Below are 24,017 nucleotides of genomic sequence, written 5' to 3'. Positions count from 1 at the left end.
CGAGGCAACGTTGAATCTTCGGAAGTCCGCAAAAGCCAAGTGGGAGAAACAGAGCGAGACTGGCGACCGTCCAGTGCCTTTGAGCCCAATCCTATGCATGTCTACTCAGCAGTAACTCCCACTATAGTCAAGGGGCTTACTCCCAAGTAAGTGTGGGTAGGATTGCAGCCTTTCCTATTTGCTTCCAAGGGCGTTCGCTTCACCAACGCATATACAGCCCTGCGTGTCTACTCAGACGTAAGTCCCATTATAGTCAATGGGGCTTACTCCCAGGAAAGTGTACATAGGATATTAGCCACAATCGTTTTCCATTCAAATATGTTTTTAATGGATTAGCTGACTAATCCAATATGCTGTACACCAAAAGGGGGTCTGATTTAGTTTCTTCCGAATTAGGGAGGGTGGGAGTTCAGAAAACAATGCTTCTGGGCTCGCCCCCCCCCTTCCTCCTTTTCTTTGTAATTGTTGGTCGAATAGGGGTATGTTTAACTGTGACAGAAAAAAGTCAGGTATGAAGAGGCGGAAATAAATTAAGGAGAAAATAGATAATTACAGAAATACAAATCGTCGCCATGTGGAATCCATTGTCCCTGAACAGAGTGAAGTGGTTGTAACTGGAGAGATTTGCTGTCGAGAGGAGTAGCATTTGGCACTGGGGTGCACGCGCAGCCCCATCCTGTGCGTGTTTCCTCTGAAGAAAGCCCCACAGGCTTTAGTGGGGCTCTCTTTCAATCAGGAGCAAGAGCTTAGGGTCGAAATGGGACCACACAATGGATGGAATCCCCAACCTTCTCCATTTAATCGTCCAAGTAATTAATTAAAGGTAGGGAGGAGGTGTGAGCTCAAAGTCTTTATGGGAGAATTTCCAACTTGTCCTCAAAAGTTCGCCCTGGTCATTTTATTTTTCTTGGAAGTTAAGTTTAAGCGAAGTCAGTGGGTCTTAAAAGCCCAAGGAAAGTGTTGAGCGTGAAGGTGCCACTACAGCTGCCTGCTGGGTTGCGTTCTGGCTTAGGTTGACATTTGATTCTCTCCAGGGCAGAAAAGTAAAATCGAGGCTGACCTCAGCTGAACAGATGTGAGCTCGTGCACCAGTGTCTCCGGCTGAAATCAATGGGTCTTAGAAGTGCACAGTTGTGCTTGGATCATGACTGAGGATTAAGTTGCAAAGGTTTTTAGGAGCAAGACTGTACAGTCAGCCCACTTACTTCTGAGTAATCCAATTACCATTAGCCATTCTCGAAGTACTTGATGTTCACTGTGTTGCTGAGGGTGTATTTTTGAAGAGGCTACAGTACCAGGTTGTATGCAGATTGACTTGAAATCGACACGTGCCCTGTTCGAATAAATAAGATATGGAAGACCCAGACACATGACAGCTATGCAATGTGGGTTCTGAGTTTCCTTGATAAACACCGTCATTGCAAAACGCGGGTTCTTTTTTCCCTTCTCAGAAGTGCTTTAAAAAAGAATAACAATCGTTATCTGTTGTTAGAACACATCATTAGATATGAAATTAAGCATAAATTAAGTGTATACGTGTAACATATCGCTCGGAGGGTAAGAAATCTGTTTCCTAATGTCCTTAACTTACGATTAAACAGAGAGATGGATGCAGAGGTAGTTTATGATGTATGCAAGTGTGTATATCATTAAAATGTCTGTGGTTCTGCGCTGTCTGTAATAAAGAACGAAACTCGGAGTATTCATGATAGCAAGTATGATACATTCTGGTGCTTAATTTTCTCGGTGACATATTAGGGGCTACTATCGATGTGAGGCTTCCTTGAAAGATTTCATTGTTGTGTTATTGGGGATGAGCCTTCAGTCCTTCACAACCAAGCCGAAGTATTTTGGTTTTGCGCGGCTTAACAAATAGATGATTGATTTGAGATGAGATGAGATGAATTCATTTCGAAATCAATCAATTCAGGCAAAGTCACGTGGTTCAGAACCGGGGCCTTCCCGGGAAACTGACTGTGTTGCAGTCTTTTTTTTAATTTTATGCTTCAGCTTAACCGGTTTGTGGAGCGGATTCAACGCCTTAGGATGGCGTGGAATGACAGAGAGCAGTGCTACAGGCGAGGACACCTAGACACGAGGCGTGTTTGCAAGTGCAGTCTTAAAAACCTTTACTAGGAAGCAAGCCCGAGCAACTTCCTTTGAAAGCCGTGCTCTAACTTCCGACCTGTGCCTTTAAAATCTCCATGCTGCGGGTCTGTAAGTCCCACTGAAATCCATGGGAACTCCTTCTGAGTAAATCTGTTCAGAATCGAAGTGTGACGTTCACTGTTATGCTTGCTTCTCCCCCCACCCCACGCCACCCCCCGTTTATTGCAATCTGTAAGTCAGGTGACGATTAGAAAGTGCTGGGCTCCTCTTCAGCCAAATTGGTGTGGTTGACTGTGGAGAACATCCCCAAGAACAGTCCTCCCTCCCCTTCTCCACCTCCGCACCGCCCAGCCACCAGGCGCTGGAGAGGCCAGGCTAAGCTGCAGCAAAGCAGGGCACCCCAGTCTCTTCTGCAGAAACCCCTGGTATCACTTTTAACTAAAGAAGTCTAGTAATTAAAAGTCTGGATTGTGAGTGTGAGAGAGAGGGAGAGCGTGTGCGTGTGTGTTTTTCTCTCCACGTTTCCGCACGCAGCCCTAATTAAATCTTTACGATCCTCTCTGTGACTATTAACTGCCAGCATGCTGCGCGAATATCCTGTACAAAAACCCAGCAGGCGGCCGTAATTAGATCGAAAATCAGACAAGACTCTTCTCATTAACTACAACAGCTCCGCCACGTTGTTGATGAGGAGGCGAAGGGTGCGAGGAGCGCGTCTGAACGAGTGCCACCGCACCTCCTCCTCCTCAGAGCACCAGGCAGGCGCCTCCGGAGCAGGATGGCACTCTTCTGGGGTAGTAAATTCGGATTAATTACTACCTCCCCGTCACCACCAGAGTTAAAGTGGATTAGAAGTCCCACCCCAAAAAGCCTACCTCGGAAAAAAAAAGCGTAGGTGCTTGGTCCACCTCATTCATAGCGACGTTAATCAACAGCAGCTAAATAGAGCCTCCATCTCCCGGGGCAGTCTATCTTTGGGTACAGGGGGGCAGCCAACAAGGAAGGGGGTTGTCTTCGTGCCCTGCGTATGAGGAGTATATTGCTGGCCACAATACTTGAGACGAGTTTATTCTGATTCAGAAGGGCTGGTCTTAACCCATTTTCGGCCCAGTCCATAGGTGTACACATTTGGTCCCTGTTGCGTATATGCAACGTTAGGTAGAAATGGCTTAAATTCTTAAGTCTATCCAAGAGGAAAAGTGGTTGAAGGAGGAGCGGGGAGGAAATATTTTTAAAGGAATCTCTGGCAGCTGCCTTCAGAGACAGCGTTCTTTATCCTTTTTTTTTTCCGAGGCTCAGATATATGGCAACAGACCTTGTTCAACGATTTCCCCTTTTATAGCCTGACCCTGCGAGCATTTATTCGGGGGCGAGTTTCGAGGAGTTCAATGGGGCTCACTCCCAAGGAAGCTTCTAAACGGGGGCGGTGGCAGCAAGTCCTCACCAGCAATAGCTGTTGACATGCCCTTTGGGGATTTCTGTGGTTGAGATCCTGTACACATTTGTTTGGATTCTCCATTCCCTTCCCTCCCCCCGTTTAAATCTATAGTGTTTACTTCCAAGTATAGGCAATTAGAATTGTGTGGCCAGAGTATAAGTGATGGGCATCGTCTAACCCAGTTAGGCAAAATCGCTCGAATTAAGTCAAGCGCCGCTGGATGCCATTGGAGGCAGACTGATTGGGAAACCGGTGCTCGTTTCGATCAATAATTCTCAGCACCAAGAAAATGCAGCAGCTGCCTGGCTTTAAACACGATCCCAAATCACTTCCCCAGAACAGCGATTTAAAATCGGGAACAACCCGATGAACTTTTTTTAAAAAGCAGCCTATATATATTTAAAATAATAAAATGGATTAAAATGGATTAATAAAATGGAATAAAACTGATTAAACTTCGGTTTAATCTGAGTCAGCAAGGTTGGAGGGGGGCGAGAGAAGTTAGGGGCTGCACCATATTCTGATTGCTATATTCCATACTGTATCATGGACATTTTCTTTTCTTTCCCTTTATCATGGGTCACCATGATCAATCTGTATGGTTGTTTGTTGTTGTTGTTTTTAAATGGAAGGCAGAAAATCTGGATAAGAGGTTTGTTCCAATAAACGGAAACAGAATCGGTTTGACACAGATAAAGTGAAAGAGGCAAGGAATGTATTCTACAGCAAAAGGACTGTTATAAAGAGGGAATTCCCCCACCCCCCACTTTCGTGAAAATATTTATGTTCTTTGTGATAAACCAAATTTGGATAGGCTCTAGAATCAGCTTTAAAGGGAGATGAGATGTGATGTCAATACTTAAAAGGGAGATTAATTAAGGCTTCTTACAATTTTCTTGTAATGCACTTGTACCGTGCATTTCAATAAATAAATAAATATGTGTGTGTATACACACACCACCATTATATGTATATAATGAGAGAGAGAGAGCTCGAGCATTAAAGCACTGCAGAAACTTCTCCCTGGGGAAAGGGAGCTAACCTAGCCTTCTTGCCTTGCTACTTTCCTGTGTTTAGTGAGATGGAGGAACATTCCCTTCTGCAAACCCACACCTGCAGCCCATGGTGGCAGGGTCCTAGCATGCGTTGCCCACACCATCTGCAGATTATGAAAATTAGGCCTTTGTGGGGCTTACACCAGAGTAACATTCATAAACTCGGACTGCACCAGGCCAACTGGGGTAAAGCTTCCCTCTAGAATAGTAATCTGATTGTGCTGCATCCGACCATACACGAAGGCTCCTGCGAAGGAGCCCCCTGGGTTCTGTGGGGCTGGCTACTAAGAGTCAAGTGTCATGGTTTTCCTGTTGAAAATAAACGAGCGCTCTCATAAGTGGCGTGGGGGTTCTTGCTCAGATGGGAACGTAGTTGGTGTGGGGTGACAGATGGCCTTGTGGCCTTGTCAGACCATCTCTTTAAATTGGCTATAATTGTGTCTTGCCCCATTCCACCTAAAAAGTTTCCCTTCCTCTCCCACCATGTAATCCTAAACCAGGGAAATAAATGGGAGAAGAATTATACTTCTCCTCTCTGCAGGCCAGGTGAGCGGTTCTACCCAAAGGAGAACTGGAAGCAAAGCCTTTGCCAGCCTGGGTTTGGGAAAGATGGGCCTGCCTCCTAGGCAGCGTTTGATTAAACTTACAACCAAGCACACTTCCTGTCATTGGGACCAAGCCCAGCTGGATGCAGTCGGGCTTCTATCTGATCAGGCTGCCTATAAGTCAGTATGCAAAACGTAACCTGCCAATGATGCTTAAATTGAAAAAGGTGTGACTGTGTTTGCTACCTAAAGGGGGGGAACAACCCGATGAATGCCCTCTGAATAAAACTTAGGAGGAGGCCCACGTTTTTCCAGGAAACAGGATTCTATGCATTTTTACTCGGAAGTAAATCTGGTAGTGGCCAATGAATGGCTCCTACTTTTGAGTAAACATACTCAAGCATAGTGTGAATTTATCTCCTAGATGTTCCTGTCTTCTTACCAGAATACCCAAGAACGGAATAAAAAGCGGGAAGGGAGGGGGGGAGGGGTCTCTGGGTTATCGATGGTTTGTTTGCATCTTTTAATAACAAAAGAAAAACGCCCAGATGTTTTGCACCTCTTTCTATTAGATCCTTTAATTTGGGATAGCTTCATTTCCATGTCGATTTAATAAGAATACCCTTCCTTTTCCCCCAGTGAATTAATATAAATGGAAATAACAGGGATTGTAGTTCCTGGGCAGACGTGATATATATGTGTACGTTTTTCTTCTCTAATATCCAGTCAATTTGAATAGTGATTATTTTTTTTCCCTTCTCCTCCCTGTCTTTTCTTTTCTTTTTTTTTATTTGTAGTCGGTAGAAGATGCCAATAACAGCGGCATGAACTTGTTGGACCAGTCTGTCATCAAAAAAGGTATGAAAACAATTCTATAGAGGGTGTATGAGAGAAAGAAAAAGAGGGAGTTTGGGGGAGGGCATTTAACAGCCTGATTTTATAAAGTGCCACTTGTTCCAAAGGGCTTCACTCCGAAGTGAATCTGAATGGGATTGGGCTTGAAATTGGTTCGGGAAGGGGACAAGAGATAGAGAAGAACGAAAAGAGGGAGAGAGAGAAATACAATTCTAAATGGTTAGTTCTGAAGCCAACTTCGTTTTCCACACTCCAGTATAGCTGCTCTACGTTTGTAACCCGTGGTATGTACAACTGCGTTCCTAAGGCCACGTGCTCAATGCTTTCTGAGGAGAAGGGTCACTTAGTGCAATGGGGTTTCATCCCAAGGATGTGTGGTTAGGATTTCGCCTTGGGCTGTAATCCGGTGCAGGTGAGGTTGGAAGTGGACCCCATTGTATTGGAGAGATTTGTTTCCCAGGCCTGCTGAATGGGAGTATCCTGACATGGATGGAACTAACAGCTCACTCCTAGGCATGTCTGCTCAGCAGTAAGGCCCACTGAGTTCAAAAGGACCCACTCCCAGGTAAGCACCTATAAGATCGCAGCCTTCGTTCCAGATAAATAGGACAGGAATACCCAGTGAAAAGAAGGTGCTTCCTTCTTGGAAGGTTCCTTGGAACCTGCTTCCTTGGAAGGTGGTTTTGGACACCGGACCGAAGGGGTCACCATCTTTGTTTCGTTTACCAAACTCTGCTGTGTCTTCCATTCAAAGAAGCAAGGTTGTGAACGTGGTGTCCATACTCTTCCATACACCAAAAGCTCTGCTCAAAAGAGAATTCCCCGCATTTCAGCCTGCTGGGACCCAGATCTGTTGCCCTTGGATCTGTGTCCTACATGCTGCCCTGGCCCGCGATCCTCGACTCTCAGGCCGAAATATTAGGCACACTGAACTCAGGAGTAAACTAAATGGCACTCAGTGGGACTGAATTTGCGAGGACAACATGTGAGACAGTGTAAGACTCCAGGCTGTGAGGTGTTTTCCTCGTCACTGGCGGGGAGGGCCCGCACGTCTAGGGAGAGGAGCACGGCGTGGGGAGGCTTGAGGATCACACATGCTCCATTAAAAAACAAATCTGTGCATGCACACATGATTTAGTGGAAGTGCAGCGTCGCCCCATACTGTTAAAGGGAATGTGATATTAACAAATGTTTGCAATCTCTTGTACAGCTGTAAGCAAAATAATTAACTAATTAAACTAATTAAATGTAATTACAATAACTCATTTTGGGCGGATTGCAGCTGCTTCACCCTTCTCCCACCCTCCCTTCGAATTTCTCTGACAGACTTTTGAAGACGTGGGATGATTGCTGCGTTGAGGCAATAGACATTAAAGAGACCCCACTCCACGCAGGGGGAGGGAGGGGAGGCGTCCCTTGAGCTAGCTCGAAGCAGCGGCTATATCTCGAGCCAGGTTAGGCTTGGTAGTGGTAGTGGGGGCCTTTCTCCTAACCAATTTCTATAGCTCCTATTATTTCCACGACTTGATTTACTCGGAGGAACGACCTAAAGATTTCCGGGGAGGACGTGACACCCTATTTTGGTAGAAGAAAAATGGTGTGGTGCCATCCTAATCATTGATCTGAAAATAAGTTCTACTTTAAAGGCACAGGTTTTCACGTTCTGTGTCCACGTTTCTGGTGGACTGGGTTAGGGTACTTTTCAGTTTACTGTATGGGGGGGGGGTCGTATGTTTTCAAAAGCAAGTCAAAGCAGGGGGGCTTGAGACCCGGGGAGTCTCTAGCAACATAACTTGGGTATTTCACTCCGATCCTGTCCATTCCTGACTCCACACTCAATGGGGGTAAATCAGAGTGTACCTAATTGAGGTGCACCCTGAAGCCTTAAATGCTCAGCTTTCTTGCGGGTCGTCTTCGTTGATTGCTGCCTCGAGACTGGGGAAACCGCGGGCCCTCCTTGGCACACGTCATTCACCTGGGAAACACATAGCCTCATTCCAGGCACGAGTCCCATTGAGAATAGGACTACTCCGGGCATGCCTTCGTCTAGTGGAAGTCGAAGTGAAAGGCAGAGTTTGGTGCGCATGCTTGAGAAGAGAGCCTTATGTGGAGATACCTCCTACCTTTATAGATCTATGTATACCACACAGGATCAAAGCATACGTGGGTGGAGGGTTAACCCACAGCTGCAGTCCTACAGTCCATGCTCCTCCTGGGAGGATGTGCTATTGGACATAAGGTGGGGACTTCGGAGTAAACATATTCCTTGCACTGGCAAGGAACTGAAACCCCTGGAACTTACTCCCACATTAGATGTGTTCTGACTGGTGGAGGGTGCAGAAAAATAAGGATGAATGCTGCTGTCCTGACCTCTTATAGCAGAGCCTCTGAGAGGAATTCTATCGGGGTACAAAGTTCCTTTTGGGCCCCTTTGCAAAGGGAGAAGGGTGAAACAGCGGCGAGGGGGAAGGGTGGTGACGGGCAAGCAGAATGGGGGCAGGATCAAGATAACTGGAAACGTGTTTGGTGCTCATGTCTACTCACCCATATGGCATCAGCCGCTAGATAATGGAAAACCAAAAACATTCCTAAGTCTCTCTAAAATCTTTTAAATATAGAAAATCATGTAGAAAATTAGCATGATTACATTTAGGCTCACACTAGAATGGAAAGTGTCTTGTGTGTACCACAACTTGCTTCTACAGCAGCTGTAGTCTTGCAGTTGTGTCCCTGTACTCCTATTCACTCCTACATGGTAAGCAGATCCACAAGCCAAAGAGCTATTGTAGCAGGCCAGTTTCCTCCCAGATGTGACACTGTGTTGAGGAGTGTCATATATGCATTCCTTGGCCCAGCATATAAGGCTTGCCGGTAGCTGCAACTGCACACTCATGGTAGCGTACCCAGCATCCCATGCAGGCAAGTCTGGTAGATAGGAAATTGCAAAATCCCAGGAAATTTTTGGACCCCCTCCTTTTTAACCCTGGGCCCGGGTACAAATTACCCCCTTTAGCCCCTCTCCTAGGCCCTGCCTTATAGTCCCTCCCGAAGAGGAGGCCCGCTAGACATCTTCTTGCTGTTGACGTCACACCGCGCGGTCCTCATCCTGTTCGCTTGGGTGTAAGTCTCTCTGAGTTCGGTAAGACTCGTTTCAGACGAGATACACGTAGGATTACAGCCTCACTGGAAAGAAGTTCCATTCAATTCAGTGGAATGGACTCAGAGAATATATGTCTAGGGGTCCCAGTCTTAATACACGTTTTCCTCGGAGCAAGCCCCATTGAACGTAATAGAACTTACTTCTGAGTAGACATGCATGAGCTAGTGCAGAGGGCTCCCTTCCTAGACGATCACCTCCCCTCCATATATACTACTACACATATACTACTATAGTGTATATGCTACTGCTGCATATATTTTGTATACATTTTGGTATGATACTAGCCTAAAAACGTATTAAAAAATACCCCACCTGCCCCCTTGAGGAGAGGAACTGTGGCTGCAATCCCATCCACACTTACCAGAGAGTAAACCCCATTGACTATAATGGGGCTTACATTTGAGTAGACAGACATCGGATTGGGCTCTACATCTCCCCCTGGGGGAATGTGCCTTTCCACGCCTTGGGAAGCCCCTGCAGCGGCCGCCCCGCTGGGCGTGTGGCTGGCTGGACAAAGCCAGGGGCTGCCTTCCTTCCGCGTCGGGAGGGCTGTTCGTTCTCCGGCAGGGCAGGGACCCACCGCGCCTGCCTCGCTCTGGCCCTGCAAGCGGAGGAGGCACGCGGGGTGGCTCTTCCTAGTGCAAGCGCGCTCCCCATTTCTCTGCTGCCAAAAAGACCCCAGTGACAAAGAGGCGACCGGGAGATGAATTCGTAGCACAAATAACTCATCCCTCGGCGCCAACATCTCACGATCCTGCAGGCCTGTGAAAGTAATGGCCACAATCTGTCATCTTTTATTGCCACTTTGGCCCCAGCGTGTGACACGCTCCCCACCCCCGCTGGCTTGCCTTTACTTAGCACGTCCTTTCTTTCTTTCTTTCTGCTCTCTCTCTCTCTCTCTGGCTTCTGGCCTCCATGAAGCCAAAAAAAAAATCTAATGCAAACCTGAAACAAAACCTCCCTTCCTTGGGATCTCAAGCGGCAGCAAGTGTCAATGGACTCGGGCTGAGAGCTGGTTCACACGTGCACGATGGACACGTGATAGTGACCGCATCGAAAATGCGGGCGTGTGAATGCTTCCTATCGCTCTTAGGCTGTAATCCTAGCCACACTTACAATGGAGTAAGCTCCATTGACTATAATGGGACGTACTTCCGAGTAGACGTGGGCTCTGAGGCTGCAATCCTATCCACACTTTCCTGAGAGTAAAGCCCATTGACTATAATGGAATTTATTTCTGAGTAGACAAGCATAGGGTTGGGCTCTCAGGCTGCAAGCTTAGCCACATTTTCCTGAGAGTAAGCCCCATTGACTATAATGGAATTTACTTCTGAGTAGACGTGTATAGGATTGGGCTGTTAGGCTGCAATCCTATCCACGCTTTCCTGAGAGTAAGCTCCATTGACTATAATGGGACTTGCTTCTGAGTGCACAAGCATAGGATTGGGCTCTTAAACCAAACTGGGTTTCAGGGGTGGCGGGTTACATGAACAGAGAGTAGCTACAGATTTACTAAGATTCCAGTGAATAATCACGAGTTGAACTTGCATGTCTTTTCCTGCCCAGTAAGATATTTCGGAACTGGGTGCTAAGTGCTGCTCCCTGCTTAAGAAAGAAATGTGGAAGTTTTCCACATGTATCAGTCAACGCAAGTTTGCTGGGGCAGTTCAAGGGGGCTGAAATGCCCATGAGGACTGCAGCCTTGCAACACTTAGGCTACATTTTACTGGGAGAAAGCACCGTTGACTATAATACGATTTACTTATGAGTAGAAATGTATACAGGATGATCAGATGTCCTCTTTTTTTAGCCATTAAGTTCAATGGGGCTTACTCCCAGGAAAGCATGCATAGGATTTCAGCCTAAATTCCCAAGGTATGAAGTTGTCTTTCACCCAGGGTGACCAGGCGTCCTCTTTTTTAACCTCGTGTCCTGGAAAAGAACTTATATGTCCTCCTTTTCCTTGTGAGTGGGCCCCTGTAGGTAGCGCATTGCCTTCTATATTATATGTAATATAGTTTTAAATTTAATAATAAAGAATATAATGTTTAAATTAACCACATGAAATCAACATACGAGTGTTTTTAAGCTTTTATTTTGTCATTTTTCTGGCATGTTCTAGGTTTTGGGGTGCCTGGTCCGCTTTTGCAGTTCTGGTCACCCTGCGTGTATCGGATTGGTCTCTTATTGGACAGTACCTGTCAATCCCATTAGGCTCAGCCGGGCTTACATCCTAGACCTAGTAAACCTGCTTTGGCTCAATCGAATCTGCCTCCCATCTCCAGCAGTATCGTCCATGTCTCATATTTGATCCTCCATCTCCTAATCTGTAACTGAAGTAAACAGATGGGTTGTCTATCTCTCCCCCCCTCCCCCGCAGCGGAGGCGCTTGACTCCATCGCACAAACACAATATGTTGTGAGCCTTCCTCTCTCTCTCTCTCTCCCCCTCTCTCGTTATGTTTGCGATCTGGGCTTCCTTGACATTTCTGAGGTAATTTAGTTAAGAGGAAATGAGTTGTTCCCAGTAGAGAGAGCAAACGAGTGTAGTGGAGGTAGCCAGCGTGATAAATGGCTCTTTCATTTGGAGATCTCCAGAGCTCGTTTAAGGCTAATTTTCTGTATTAGCCCCCTTTGAGCTATTAATGCAATAGGCAGGGACCGTGGCCCCTCGTCTCCGAGCTGCCCCATTAGAGCCAGCATTAAGCTTGCCAAACCGGATCTCCACTGCAACTGGGGTGGGGGCGGGGGGGGGAATAATGGAAGGTGCTTTTGGGCGGGGGGGGGGAGAAAGAGGCTCCTAATCTCAAGTGGCAGAGGGTGGTTAATACGATTTGAAGGGGGCTGGTCAATGAGCAATCAATAAAGTAATAATGAGAGGGGATGCGCTACATTAACAGGCTAAAAATCCAACGAGACATTAAAAAATCATTCGTAACTCTTATTTCCATTAAGGCAGGCGGAGGGAGGCAGGCAGGGTGTACGTGGGGACTGATGACAATCCTCGCAAAGGGGGCTGCGTGTGTCAAGGCCCCCCGAACGGAAGCCGCAGCCCTGCTGGCTACTTTCAAGCCCATTGACTTCAGGCGGCTTTCCAGTCCAAACCTCAGCAGGCTTGCTCGGAAGTAAATCCGACTGATCGCAGTGGGGCAGGCAGACTTCCCAGGAACGCCTGCCTTGGCTTCTGGGGCGCATCTTGACTGCGTCCACCGGAGCTGAGCCAGTGGGGACTCAGCTCCCTCCTAGACGGAATACACGCAGGTGGGGACCCCCCCCCCAACTCTTCTTTGCCCGTGGGAGGGCACTGAGAAGATGCCCATCCCTGACGCGGGAGCACAAGAGGGTAGCTGACATCCCTACCCTAAGCTGCTTTGCTTGATCAGAAAGCGAATCTTTTCCAAACGGAGCTTGCTCCCGAGTGGGCGAGCTGGCATTTGCAGGTGCTAAAGGGGAACTAATCCGGATTAGTGGATGGGAGCCTAGCCAAGATCCTTCCGCGTTTTACTTAACTATTCAACCACTTAGTTGGGTCATATATACACGCATACCCCACTAACCCCCAGACATCCTGCCCCTGCACGAATGTTATGCCAGTCCATACGAGCGAAGGTAAATGCAGATTAGAGGAATGTCGTGAAAGGGGCCAGCCCACCCCACCTCCTACAACTGTTCCACCACCCTCACCGTGAGTGGGCTCAGGGTGGCAAAAAGCTTCCGTCGAAGAGCCTTGGCCGCTTGAGTGGAAGGGGGTTTGCGCGCTCTCCCCCCCCCCTTTCAAGTGGTGTTTGGGTGCAGTTGGTCCGACTTCTGAGCCGGGGTTAGAGGCTGTGGGATGCTGGGTTTTGTCAAAGGTGGATGTCCTCACCCTATGTTCTCATTGCCAGCCCAATCTTATGCATGTCTACTCAGAAGTAAGCCCCATGAGAGTCATTAGGGCTTACTCCTAAGAAAGTGTGGCTAGGATTGGGCTGTGAGTCTTGCATTGTTGCGAAGATCGCCTCCGAGGCCGAAGTTATTCGCCTTTAATTATTCCTGCACAAAAGAGCTTGTTTGCCCGTCGTTATCTTGGATGGGATCGAGCTGCGAATCCTCAGCACATTTCACCACCTAGACACTGCCTGCCAGACCGCTTCGCTTGGCAACCTATAAGAAAACTCAGGGGGGATTGGGAGTTTGAAGCGAAGGCGAGGGGATTGTCAGCCCCCCCCCCCCAAATTTGGGGGAGATGGTCCATATGACAATCATATATATGCTGTTGGAACCGTTCCCATTCCCCTGGGGGCTGGGGATAAGAATAGGCCCTCAGTTTGGCTGTACTTGTCGTAAGAGGCGACTAAACAGCCACCGGGTAGATGGGACTCGTCAGCCTGGGAAGGCAGCTCATCTGAGAGAAGGAAAACTCTGATCCCAAACCTCCACTGTCTTGCGGCTACATCCAGTTATGGAAAAGGCTTCAGGAGTCAACCTCGAGGCAAAATCCGGAGCCGGAGTCCCTGAGGCAGTTCATGGCTGAACACAGTCACGTTTTGGCAACTCCTGCAACGTCGCTGGAACCAACCGTATTGGCTTCTGCCTTTCCATTGGACCATTTCAGCGACGTGGAGAGGGAGGATTTGCTGCATGGGAAACAGTCTATCCTCCATATCTACTTCACCCAGGCTTTACGCACTGGAGAGGACACTCTGTTCCAGAACCACCATTCAGAGCGCAATACCATAGTCTTCCAAGACTGAAGGAAGTTGGAACCGTGTAATGGAACGGGCACCCACATCCCCCTGAAGAAGAAACTCGAAATAATATCAGGAATTCGTGCAGGGGTGTGTGTGTTTGTGTGGGAGGGTGTCAAGCAGTAAACCCTTTTGCTTCTTCACCACATTCAAAGAGTGTCAATGATCCGTTTTTCACGAAAGAAGCCCCTGGAGGTGGCAAGAAATCCCTCGAGGGGGCAGGGAAGAAATAGCTCCCCCCCCCCGCTACTCCTCTCAGGAAAACCACTTTGTGCCTGTAGTTTTGCAGGAAGGGAGGTGTTCAGTGTTTCTCAATCTGTGCGTCGGGACCCACTTAGGTAGGTCGGGAGCCAATTTCAGATGGGTCTCCATTCATTTCAATATTTTATTTTTATTATGCTAGACTTGATGCTACTATGGTATGTGACTGCATTTGGGGAAATGTTACAGACTTTTAACAACCTACTATGTACTGTATATTCTTTTAACAATGATAGTAAATGGGACTTTCTCCTGCGTAAGTGTGAGTAGGATTACAGCCTAGGCTGTTAAAAGTTTTCCTGCTTGATGATGTCACTTCCTATCATGACATTACTTCCGGTGGGTACTGAAAGATTCTCATTCTAAAAAGTGGGTCCCATTGGTAAAAGTATGAGAACTACTTTGTTGAAAGCTGGGAGGTATTTAAGCTGGTAGGCATTATCTAAGTCCCAGCCTTTGGCGATCCGGTTGAACTCAACCCTCTCCACGTCATTTCAAGACTGACTTCGTCTTCCAGCGTGTGTGAAAGGGACAAAGAAAGAAGGTTGGCCAAGGCTGATGATGCCTCTCCTTTAAAAAGAGCTCCGTTAAAAAGAAGTGACAAGAAAACGCCCTGCCCCAGCAAGGGACAACTACCTCCAACCTGGGCCACAAACAATGATAGCGGCGCAAGGACTTGTTCAAGTCAATCCAGGAGGGTTTCCATCAGTCACTTCATCGCACAGGGACTGAAGGAATTGTGCCCGGTTCGAGTCGAGGGGCCCAGATTGGAGAGTCGAACTCTCTCTTTTTTTTTTACTCCCATCGAAGGACACTGCCGTGAGAGCCTACACGGAGTTCCCCTGCGATCAAAGACTGCAATCCTATGTACACTTACCTGGGAGTAAGCCCCACTGAATATAATGGGACTTACTTCTGAGTAGACATGCATATAATTGGGCTCCAAGGCTGCAATCCACACTTACCTGGGAGTAAGCCCCCCACTGACTAGAATATTTACTCCTGAGTAGACACAACTAGGCTTGGGATCTCAGCTTCCCGACAACTGTGTTTGGAAGGACGGACTTGGGGCCCAATCCTATCCAAATTTGCAGGATTGATGCAGCTGTGCCAGTGGGGTGTGTGCTGCAAACTGTGGTGATGGGGGCAGTCACAGAGGTAAGGGAACCTTTATTCCCTCTCCTTAGGGCTGCACTGCAGCTGCATCAGAGCTGGAAAGTGGGATAGGATCGGGCCCTAAGCCCGCTTAAATCGAAAGGAATAGCTTGAGGGTGTATAGAGTTAGTGGGGTCCCGTTATCTGAAACTGTTGCCGGACGGAGGCCTGGTCTTTTCCCCTTAACATGGCAGGCGCACACACCAGACTTTTACTCCTGGAAGATGCAAATAAGGAGAGGGGTTTTGTGGTGTTTGAGAGCCCAATTCTATGCTTGTCTATTCAGAAGTAAGTCCCATTATAGTCAATGGGGTTTACTCCCAGGAAAGCGTAGATAGGATTGTAGCCTCAGTGGATTGTGCACTGGATTGCGCTGCATATTGAACGATGCCGAGCCAACCCTCGCTTTTTCATCCAGAATCCTAGGGCCCAGGTACAAATTACCCCGTTTACCCCTTTGGATCTTGGCCAAAAGTGTTCTGAGCAGAAGAGGGTGTGCAGGATCGCACTGTGTGGAACCAGCTCGGGAGGCCACTCTGAACTCTTAACCGGGTGTAATCGAGTTCAGTTCCCATCAGTGGAGTTCCGAGCTCGAACCAAACCCTCAAAAATCCAAGAGGTGGTGTTGGGATAGCCCATCCAAAACGGTGTCCTGAGACGCCTGGCAACGGAGGGCCAAATCCTATCCAACTTCCCAGCACTGATGTAGGCATGCCAATGGGGCACTGTTGCATCTGAGTGTGGAGGGGCAGTCGTGGAGGCCTCTTCAAGGTAGGGGAATGTTTGTTCTCTTACATCGGGACTTCATTGTGCCTGCATCGGTGTTGGATAGGATTGGACCCTGAGTCCGGCTTTGAATGGAACTGCCAGCTAAACAGACTGATTTGCTCCAGAGCAGCCCAATGGATCTTGCTGGGATTCCTTTAGTGCAGTGGTTCCCAACCTTTTTTCACTTGCGTACCCTTGGGCAGCCTGTTTCCCATAAATTGTACTCCTCAGATTAGCAAAATGTTTGTAATTAATATTAATAATAGAAGTACTCCTCTCCAACCCCTACTTCATGTATTCCTCACTTCATGGATTTCACTGTGCTGGTTTTCAATCACTGATTCTTACATGAATTGATGAACAAAAACTACCTATTGGTGGGGCTTTCACAGCTAACTAGCTACCTCCCTTCCTGGCCCTGCAAGGCATTCTGGGACACTACCTGCCTTTTCCCACCATTATTCAATTCTTCTTCAAGTACCCTAAAGTTCTTGTTGAGTACCTCTGGGGGTACACGTACCCCAGGTTGGGAACCACTGCTCTAGAGTACAGAGGTCGGTGGATTGCTTCTTTGCTCCAGAAAACGTACTCATTTAAATTCATGATGAAGCTACTTCCCAATAGCGGTTCCCAAAGTACACATGTGTGCGTGTGTATATATACACGTGTGTATGTGTGTGTGTATATGTATATACACAACTAAATGCACATAGTTAGGCAATAGAGCCTCTTGGTCATACGTAAGCTCCTTGGGAGTCCCACTGATTTCAGTGTGCGTGTATATGTATATATACACACACACACAACTGAAATCAGTGGGACTCCCAAGAAGCTTACGTATGACCAAGAGGCTCTATTGCCTAACTATGTGCATCTAGTTGTGTGTATTATACAACTCGTAGGTATAAAATATATAATTGGGAGTCCCATTGATTTCAGTGGGATTTCTTTAACTTGGTGGGATGAGTGGGTGCTGATGTGTAATCACCTTTTTTGGTGGTGGTGGGGGGATTGCCTTTGCCGGATCAACCCAGTAGAAACAAGGCTTTCTTTCTTTCTTTCTTTCTTTCTTTCAAACCCAGGCTTAATGTATGCGCTGGTAAAAATGGTAAACATGTAAAGAAGCGAGAGCCTCACGCTGGGCTGCGCCATGCTCCATTTCCTTGCCGTTTCCTGCTGTCGTTCTCCAGCGATCTCGCTCCACTAAGAGCCCCCGTTCGCAGCAACAGTATTGCTCATAATTACTAACAAATCAAGCGGCTACTGTGACTCTCTCGCGCGTTTATGGATAAGCTCAAGAGAAATGGGAAGCAAGCGGGGGAGTCGGGAGTAAAGCGCGTCCCTCCGAACACGCACACTCTTCTGTGTGCAAGCCTGAAATGCGGGGCGAGGAGGAGAGGGAAGCGCTCCCAAAGAGAGGAGAGGAGAAAAGGGCTGTGATCCGAAGGAGCAACGTAAACAGAACCATTAGAAGGCAATGGGAACAAATGGGCTTGCTTTTAGAACAATGCGATACTTTCTCTAAAGAAAGAAAGGGCTGGTTGCCTCTTGGGTGGGGAGCGATGGCATTAAGTCACACCCAGCCCACTCTCCCTATTTTCGTGGGGAAGGTCCCATCGGTTTAACCCGTTTGTGCCCGGCCCACAGGTGTACACAATTGGTCCCTGTTGCTATGTAGATGCAACGTGGCTTTTAACATGAGGCTGCCTTTGGAATATAAACAAACACAGAGAAGATTAGTCGTTCAGCCTGATCTTCTACGTCTACTCGGACGTAAGACTGAGTTCATTAGAAGCTGGCCTGGAACTGTAGCTTTCGAGCAAGTTTACAGACCTTAGAAGGGGGTGGTAGTATTCTGGACTCTACCACTTCAGACTGCAGGCAGGGCCGCTTAATGTCCAGTATTTCTCGGAAGCCCTGAAAAGCTCCTTTGCTTTCATAAGCAAGCTCACCAGAGAGACAGGTTTAGCAGTGCCTTCTCCTTGATTTACTAGTTTACTGAAAGGGTGTTAAATGGGGACGAGGTCAAAAAAAAAATGCCCCCCCACCTGCAAGTTGCAGTGCTCCAGTCCAGAATTCTCACCTCATTTTGCATAATGTAGAGGACTCTTACACCAAGGAAGTAAGTCCTGATTATATCCATGGGTCCCATTCCCACATGCAAGAGAGACTGCAACCTTAGTGAGCCAGGAAGATTATTATTATTATTATTATACTCTGAGATACTTATGCACAAGTTCCGGGGTGTGAGTCCTAGCATTCAAAAATAGTTTGAACAGAACGCTAAAAATACATAATGGATACCCAGTGGAGATCAGTGATGAAATAAATGCCCCAGAATGTATGTTAAAATAATTTTTTAAACCCTGGAAAAGTGATCGCTTAAAATGCATAGTGAAGTACAGGATGCACTTTGTTTTCGATATAATATGTACGCCCCCACTCTTGTGTATACACCTAATGTGTGTGCATCCTGCGTAACTGGAATCTCCAAATTGCATTACCTCTGGCAAGAGCTTTAATATAAAAGTAATTATACAGATCTAGATAAGGCGATCTCTATCTTCCTTCCATGGGAGGCTCCCTTTTTTGTTTTGTTTTTTGAAGGGGCAATTAGGTAATTTACAGAAGATGGAATGGAGATTAGAGCACACATCTCTGAAGCTATGAAATGGCAATGGATGTGGTTGTGGAGGCTTTCAGGAGCCCCCTTGGTGTATCTGGAAGGATTTGCTGTTTCTGTTTCGAGGGGGCTGGGTAAAGAGCAGTAGGCAGGCAGTAGGAGTTGTTTAGAAAGCTGTGAAGAGAGTGTATTTGAAATAAAACTTTCTTGTACACCCAGGTCCCAAACACTCCTCTTAAGTGCCACACATTTCAATGAGGCTTCATTGAATATTTGAGAGGAATCAGAAGCGTAGTGGGTTCAGGCGCCCTTGTATCTATGTTGATTTGGAAGTAAATCCCAGTGTGTTCACTGGCACTTACTTCCAGGAAAGTGTGCACAAGAGGGTAACTTAATAGGAGGGTGGAGTTGATAAAACACTGACAGCCAGATCCATCACCCCATTGGTTGCAGTGTTCACACCCTACCTCCACAGGAAGGCTAAACCTAAGTATTGGTGTCTGTGCCAAGCTGATGCACAACCTGATTTAAGCCATACTCAGGAACCGGGGAGCTGTTGCCTTCATGCTCTGTTTGTCTCCATGTATGTGGTTGGTCACTGTGGGAAACAGTAACATTTGCAGGGCTGCTTTTATGTTCCCCAGCACATTGGGCCTCCAGCCTAAACTGCCGGGAAGTAAGTCTAACTGGGTTTGTTTCCAGGTAAGGCTGGAGTCCTGTCTATGCTGCTCTGATAGCAAACCCAAGTGAGCAAAATGAGATTGACATCCAAGTGAACTTATACAGGATTGGACTGCATGTCTGCCTAGCTTGGTTCCAAGGATGTCAGCTTTGCAGGGTAACCTTATTTCTGTGCTCTTGAGTAAACCCTATTGAATACAATGGGACTGAGTTAGAAATAATGACAGAACTGTCTTTGGCCTCTTCAAGTCCTTTGATGGAACTGGATGGCCTGGGAATCCATGGGGCTTGTTCCATGGGTGCTGAGTTTAATCTGAAAGAACTGAATTCTAAGTACATGGCTTTAATAGGGCTGAGATCCCAACTGCAAATATTTCTGCACACCCATTATAAATATCTTGGAGGAGGTGGGGCCCTGTTCCTTGGAGAACTTGAACTATTTTCAAAAACGTGCATGTGCGTGCGTGTGTGTTTCAAATATTTTAAAGAGGTTCCACTTTCTCTTTGATTGACTAACAACATGAATGTTAGTGAGACCCAGAGTGTTGGACTTCTTTTATACTTCCTGTTCAACCTGCCTACAGAGATTCAAGGGAAAGACTTTAGGAGGTTACCTCTTTTCTAGAGATTAGGATGAAGATTAGGATGCTTTGTAGAAGGAGATAGTAAAAATCTGTTCAGTTCTGAGACTAGCCAGATTGGATGGTTTTAGTATTAATGTTTCTCTAAACCACTATGTTTTTCTGTAGTCTCTTGTAAATTTCCTTATTTTATCATATAAAGGCCCAATCTTATCCAGCTTTCCAGTGCCAATGCAGCCATGCCAAAGGGGTGTGTGCTGCATCCTCGAATTGGGGGGGGGGGGGTAGTCACAGAAGCCTCCTCAAGGTAAGGGAGTGATTGTTCCCTTACTTTGGGGTTGCATTATGGCTGCATCAGCCCTGGAAAGTTGGATAGACTTGGGCCACCTCAGAAGTTCTGGTAGACAGAGTGGGGTAAAAACCAAAATCAATGAATTACTTTTAAACTGTGGAGTTTAAATGAATAATTAAAAAAAAACAAAAACATATACCCACAATTCATCCTAGTCTATGATGATTTTGTCACTTCAGTTATAAATTAACGGTCAGTTCTAATGAGATCTTAACATTCATGACCATGCCTTTCATGAGCCAAATTCAAGGCATAAATGAGCTTCTGAATTCTTCTGTAGTGGTAGGAGTAAAACCAGGCAAATATAGATTAATAGAGTCTTGAGCATGTGCAGAATACTTTCTTCTTGCCACTTGGAAGGAGTAATCTACAGTTTATCTCCACTCAAGTGAGATTAGGGGAAAGATTTCTAGCTCAGAATAAAAAAAAACTCCTGGACCAGTAAAACACTCAACAATGCCTCTTACTTGAGATAGTAAACACTGTTGCCATCTTCAGCATGCTTACTTTAGAGTAAGTGTGTGACTGGAATTGGTGAGATTCGCATTCAAGTATGGTGTTTAGGATGGAAAATAGTCTAAAACCTTACTCTCATACTTCTAGATCAGGGGTGCCCAAACCCCAGCCCTGGGGCCACATGCCCTTGAGGCTTCTCAATCTGTCCGTCAGGGAGCCCCCAGTCTCCAATGAGCCTCTGGCCCTCCGGAGATTTGTTGGAGCCCGTGCTGGCCCAACGCAACTGCTCTCAGCATGAGGGCGACTGTTTGCCCTCTCACGTGAGCTGTGGGATGAGGGCTCCCTCCACTGCTTGCTGTTTCATTTCTGTGATGCAAGAGAAGCAGCAAAGGAAAGGCCAGCCTTGCTTTGTGCAAGGCCTTTTATAGGCCTTGAGCTATTGCAAGACCTTCATTCATTCATACAAGTTCATCTTTAATATATTCATTTATGTAAACTTAAGCAAATTTATTCAAATTTTAAATGTAAATTAATTCTCCCCCCCCCCCCCGGCCCCCAACACAGTGTCAGAGAGATGATGTGGCCCTCCAGCCAAAAACTTTGGACACCCCTGTTCTAGGTCAAAACTCTCCAAATACGATGGAGAAGAGTAATAGTGAAGTGAGAAACTTTCCTCTCCCATAAGGGAAAACCACGTACATTTGTTTGTTTACATTGAAATTTCTGTCCAATCCAAGCCAGGCAGTACAAATCTATGAAATCTAATTCGGGTTTGGGGCTTCTGTTGTTGTTACAGAACTTTATTGTGGGATTCTGGTGTGGATGTAGGAAATAATTTGTAATAAAACCTGGGAAAAGCTTGTTTTGTCTATACCCAGCTTTGAGGTTACAGAATTGGCAATTTCCCAACAGTTAGTGCTTAGTAGCCTGTTGATCAAGCAGCCACTTGATCTGGTATATGGAAAGCCCAGGAGATTGTGTGTGTGCACACTCACGCTTGCTCTAATGTTTTGAGTCCCTCACTGCTAAGAAGCCTTTCATGATGCGTCTTAAAATCCTTACCCTAAGTATATTTACCTGGAAATAAAGTCCCATTGAAATAAGTAGGACTAACTTTTAAGTTCACAGCATCAGGCTGTAAATCTGGTTAGTAGAGGGTTGTAGTACTCATGTATTAGCAATCTAGCAATCAAATTTTAGTTGGAAAGTTTACCTCCTTCTCTCTTAACTATATTTATAAATGTGATCCAGCTATGAACCAGGAATCTGTTCTCTGTAACAGCAGATGAGGAGGCACTGGGATAACTAAGGCATCTGGCACCTGAGGCACAAAATTTTTTAACACCCAATAATACTCCCCGAATTTTTTAACACTCATGCCTTGAGGGGTACCATGCCTTGAGGGGGTGTCATGGAGACTTCCAAAAGGCACTTCCAATTTTTGGCGAAAAAAAACCAACTTCCAGTTTTGGCATGGAAATGCCTTTTGGAGGCCTCTAAGACATCTCCTCAAGGCATTGTACCCATGGCAATGTACCCCTCTGACCTCCCTTAGCTATGCCACTGCGAGGGGGTAAACCTCTGACTGTACTAGCCTTAGGGTGGATAATTCACATGATGGAATGCACTGCTCCTCATGGGCATTGTACAGAAAACTAGCAGAGAGTTCATTTCCTACCACAATCCTACATGTCTTGACTTGAAAGTATTTTTCGCTGTGTTCAGTGGAACCTATTCCAGTGTAAGAGCGCATAGGACTTCAGCCTCTATCATTCCAGACCATACCTACAGTCTGAAGTTGTACTGTCCAGGCACACATTTATCCCTTCACCTGCTGTTTGTAAGAACTACTATACTCTCAGAGAGTTTGGACTTACAGTTAGGGTAGCAAAGCAGCATTCAAATGTTTCCTGCTGCACACGTGTGTAAAATCCAAGTACCTCTTCTTCGGAAACATAATTAAAAATGTTGCTCGAGTTTTCAAGTCACAGATTAAAGCACATTGTAGGATCTAGTCCTACAAAGTCACATTCAACTGCTAAAAGCATCTTGAGGGGGGATACCTCTTCTCCCTTTTGGAAGTCGCAAATCCTTGGGAATTTACTTTGTCTAAAAAACTTGGGTATCTACTTTGTCTATTAAGGTAACACCAGGCTGCAGTGATCTCAAGAAAACAGCAAGGGTAGTAGCAACTGTCAGTTCTTATTAGCTCTTGCATAAAACATACCTTAAGTACGGTTTGTTATCAATTACTGGCAGCAAATGAAACGACTGGAGGGAAAAGCAGCAAGGCTCTGTATAAATTAAAGTGATTGGCTGATTGATCGGAGCACCTGCTGTAAATCATAAGTTACACACACACATAATTATGAAAGATCTATTTAAGTTCGTATGTAAACAAAATTCATGTCATGAGGAAATTGCTTCCATTTTTTTGCCCCACAGGATAACTTTTCTGTATGAGTCTACTTACCGTATGGCAAGTAAATGCTCTCATTCTCTTAAAGACAGCTATCCTTCATGGAAGATATTATTTTGAGAGGATCTTGGGGAGTAACAGAGTTTCATAAGGAGTACTATTTTACAATTTCAGATAGCGCAACTGAGGCAATCGGTTCTGCTTCATTTAGATTCTTTTTGTCTCCGTCCACATCAGCTAACAAAGAATACATCTATCAGTTCCAGGTTAGGATACTCTGTGTGTGTGTGTGTGTGTGTGTGTGTGTGTGTGTGTGTGTGTGTGTGTGTACAAATATACATTTAAAAAAAATGAAAAATGAGTCCAGTCAGACTTCAGTGCAAAAATTATCCAGCTATAAAAGGCAGAATGTCACATAAATTTAACTACACCATTTTTTTTTGCTCTTCTTTTTCTATTGGCGAAGTGCTGCTGAAGAGTCACAAATGATTATTTACTGGTAATGTGCATCATCTATTGCTACCTGTGTACATTGTGTGATGTAGCGTGTTCACAGACTGACAGCGCAGTCCTATGGACTCAGACATAAGCGCCACTGATTTCAGTGGGACTTGCTTTCAGGTCTCTGTGTGTATGCTTGCAACCTTATAAAAGCAAGCCAAAAGTCCCTGCTCATAGAAGCTTACAATCTAAATTACATTAGTAATTAAAAAGTAATAAAGACTCAGAGTATAACATTTTCCTCAGTGCCCTGATATTGTTTTTCCTTTGCACTAACTCCGTCCACTGAAATTTAAGTGTATTAAACAACGCATTGCATTCTTTACTGTGTT

General features: G+C 46.0%; 1 protein-coding gene across 2 annotated transcripts in view; it reads left to right on the top strand.

Annotated features, from left to right (window-relative positions):
- TFAP2B (transcription factor AP-2 beta) overlaps nucleotides 1–24,017 on the top strand; it is a 57,618-nt gene that overhangs the window by 7,446 nt on the left and 26,155 nt on the right. For both annotated transcript variants that reach the window (XM_066638012.1, XM_066638013.1), the window contains one exon: nucleotides 5,945–6,005. In XM_066638012.1, the coding sequence (XP_066494109.1) occupies nucleotides 5,945–6,005 (61 nt within the window). The remainder of the gene's footprint in view (nucleotides 1–5,944; nucleotides 6,006–24,017) is intronic.

The sequence above is a fragment of the Tiliqua scincoides genome, chromosome 1 (assembly GCF_035046505.1).
Source record: "Tiliqua scincoides isolate rTilSci1 chromosome 1, rTilSci1.hap2, whole genome shotgun sequence".
NCBI classification, from domain to species: Eukaryota; Metazoa; Chordata; class Lepidosauria; order Squamata; family Scincidae; genus Tiliqua; species Tiliqua scincoides.
This window is presented reverse-complemented; position numbering and strand designations above follow the sequence as displayed.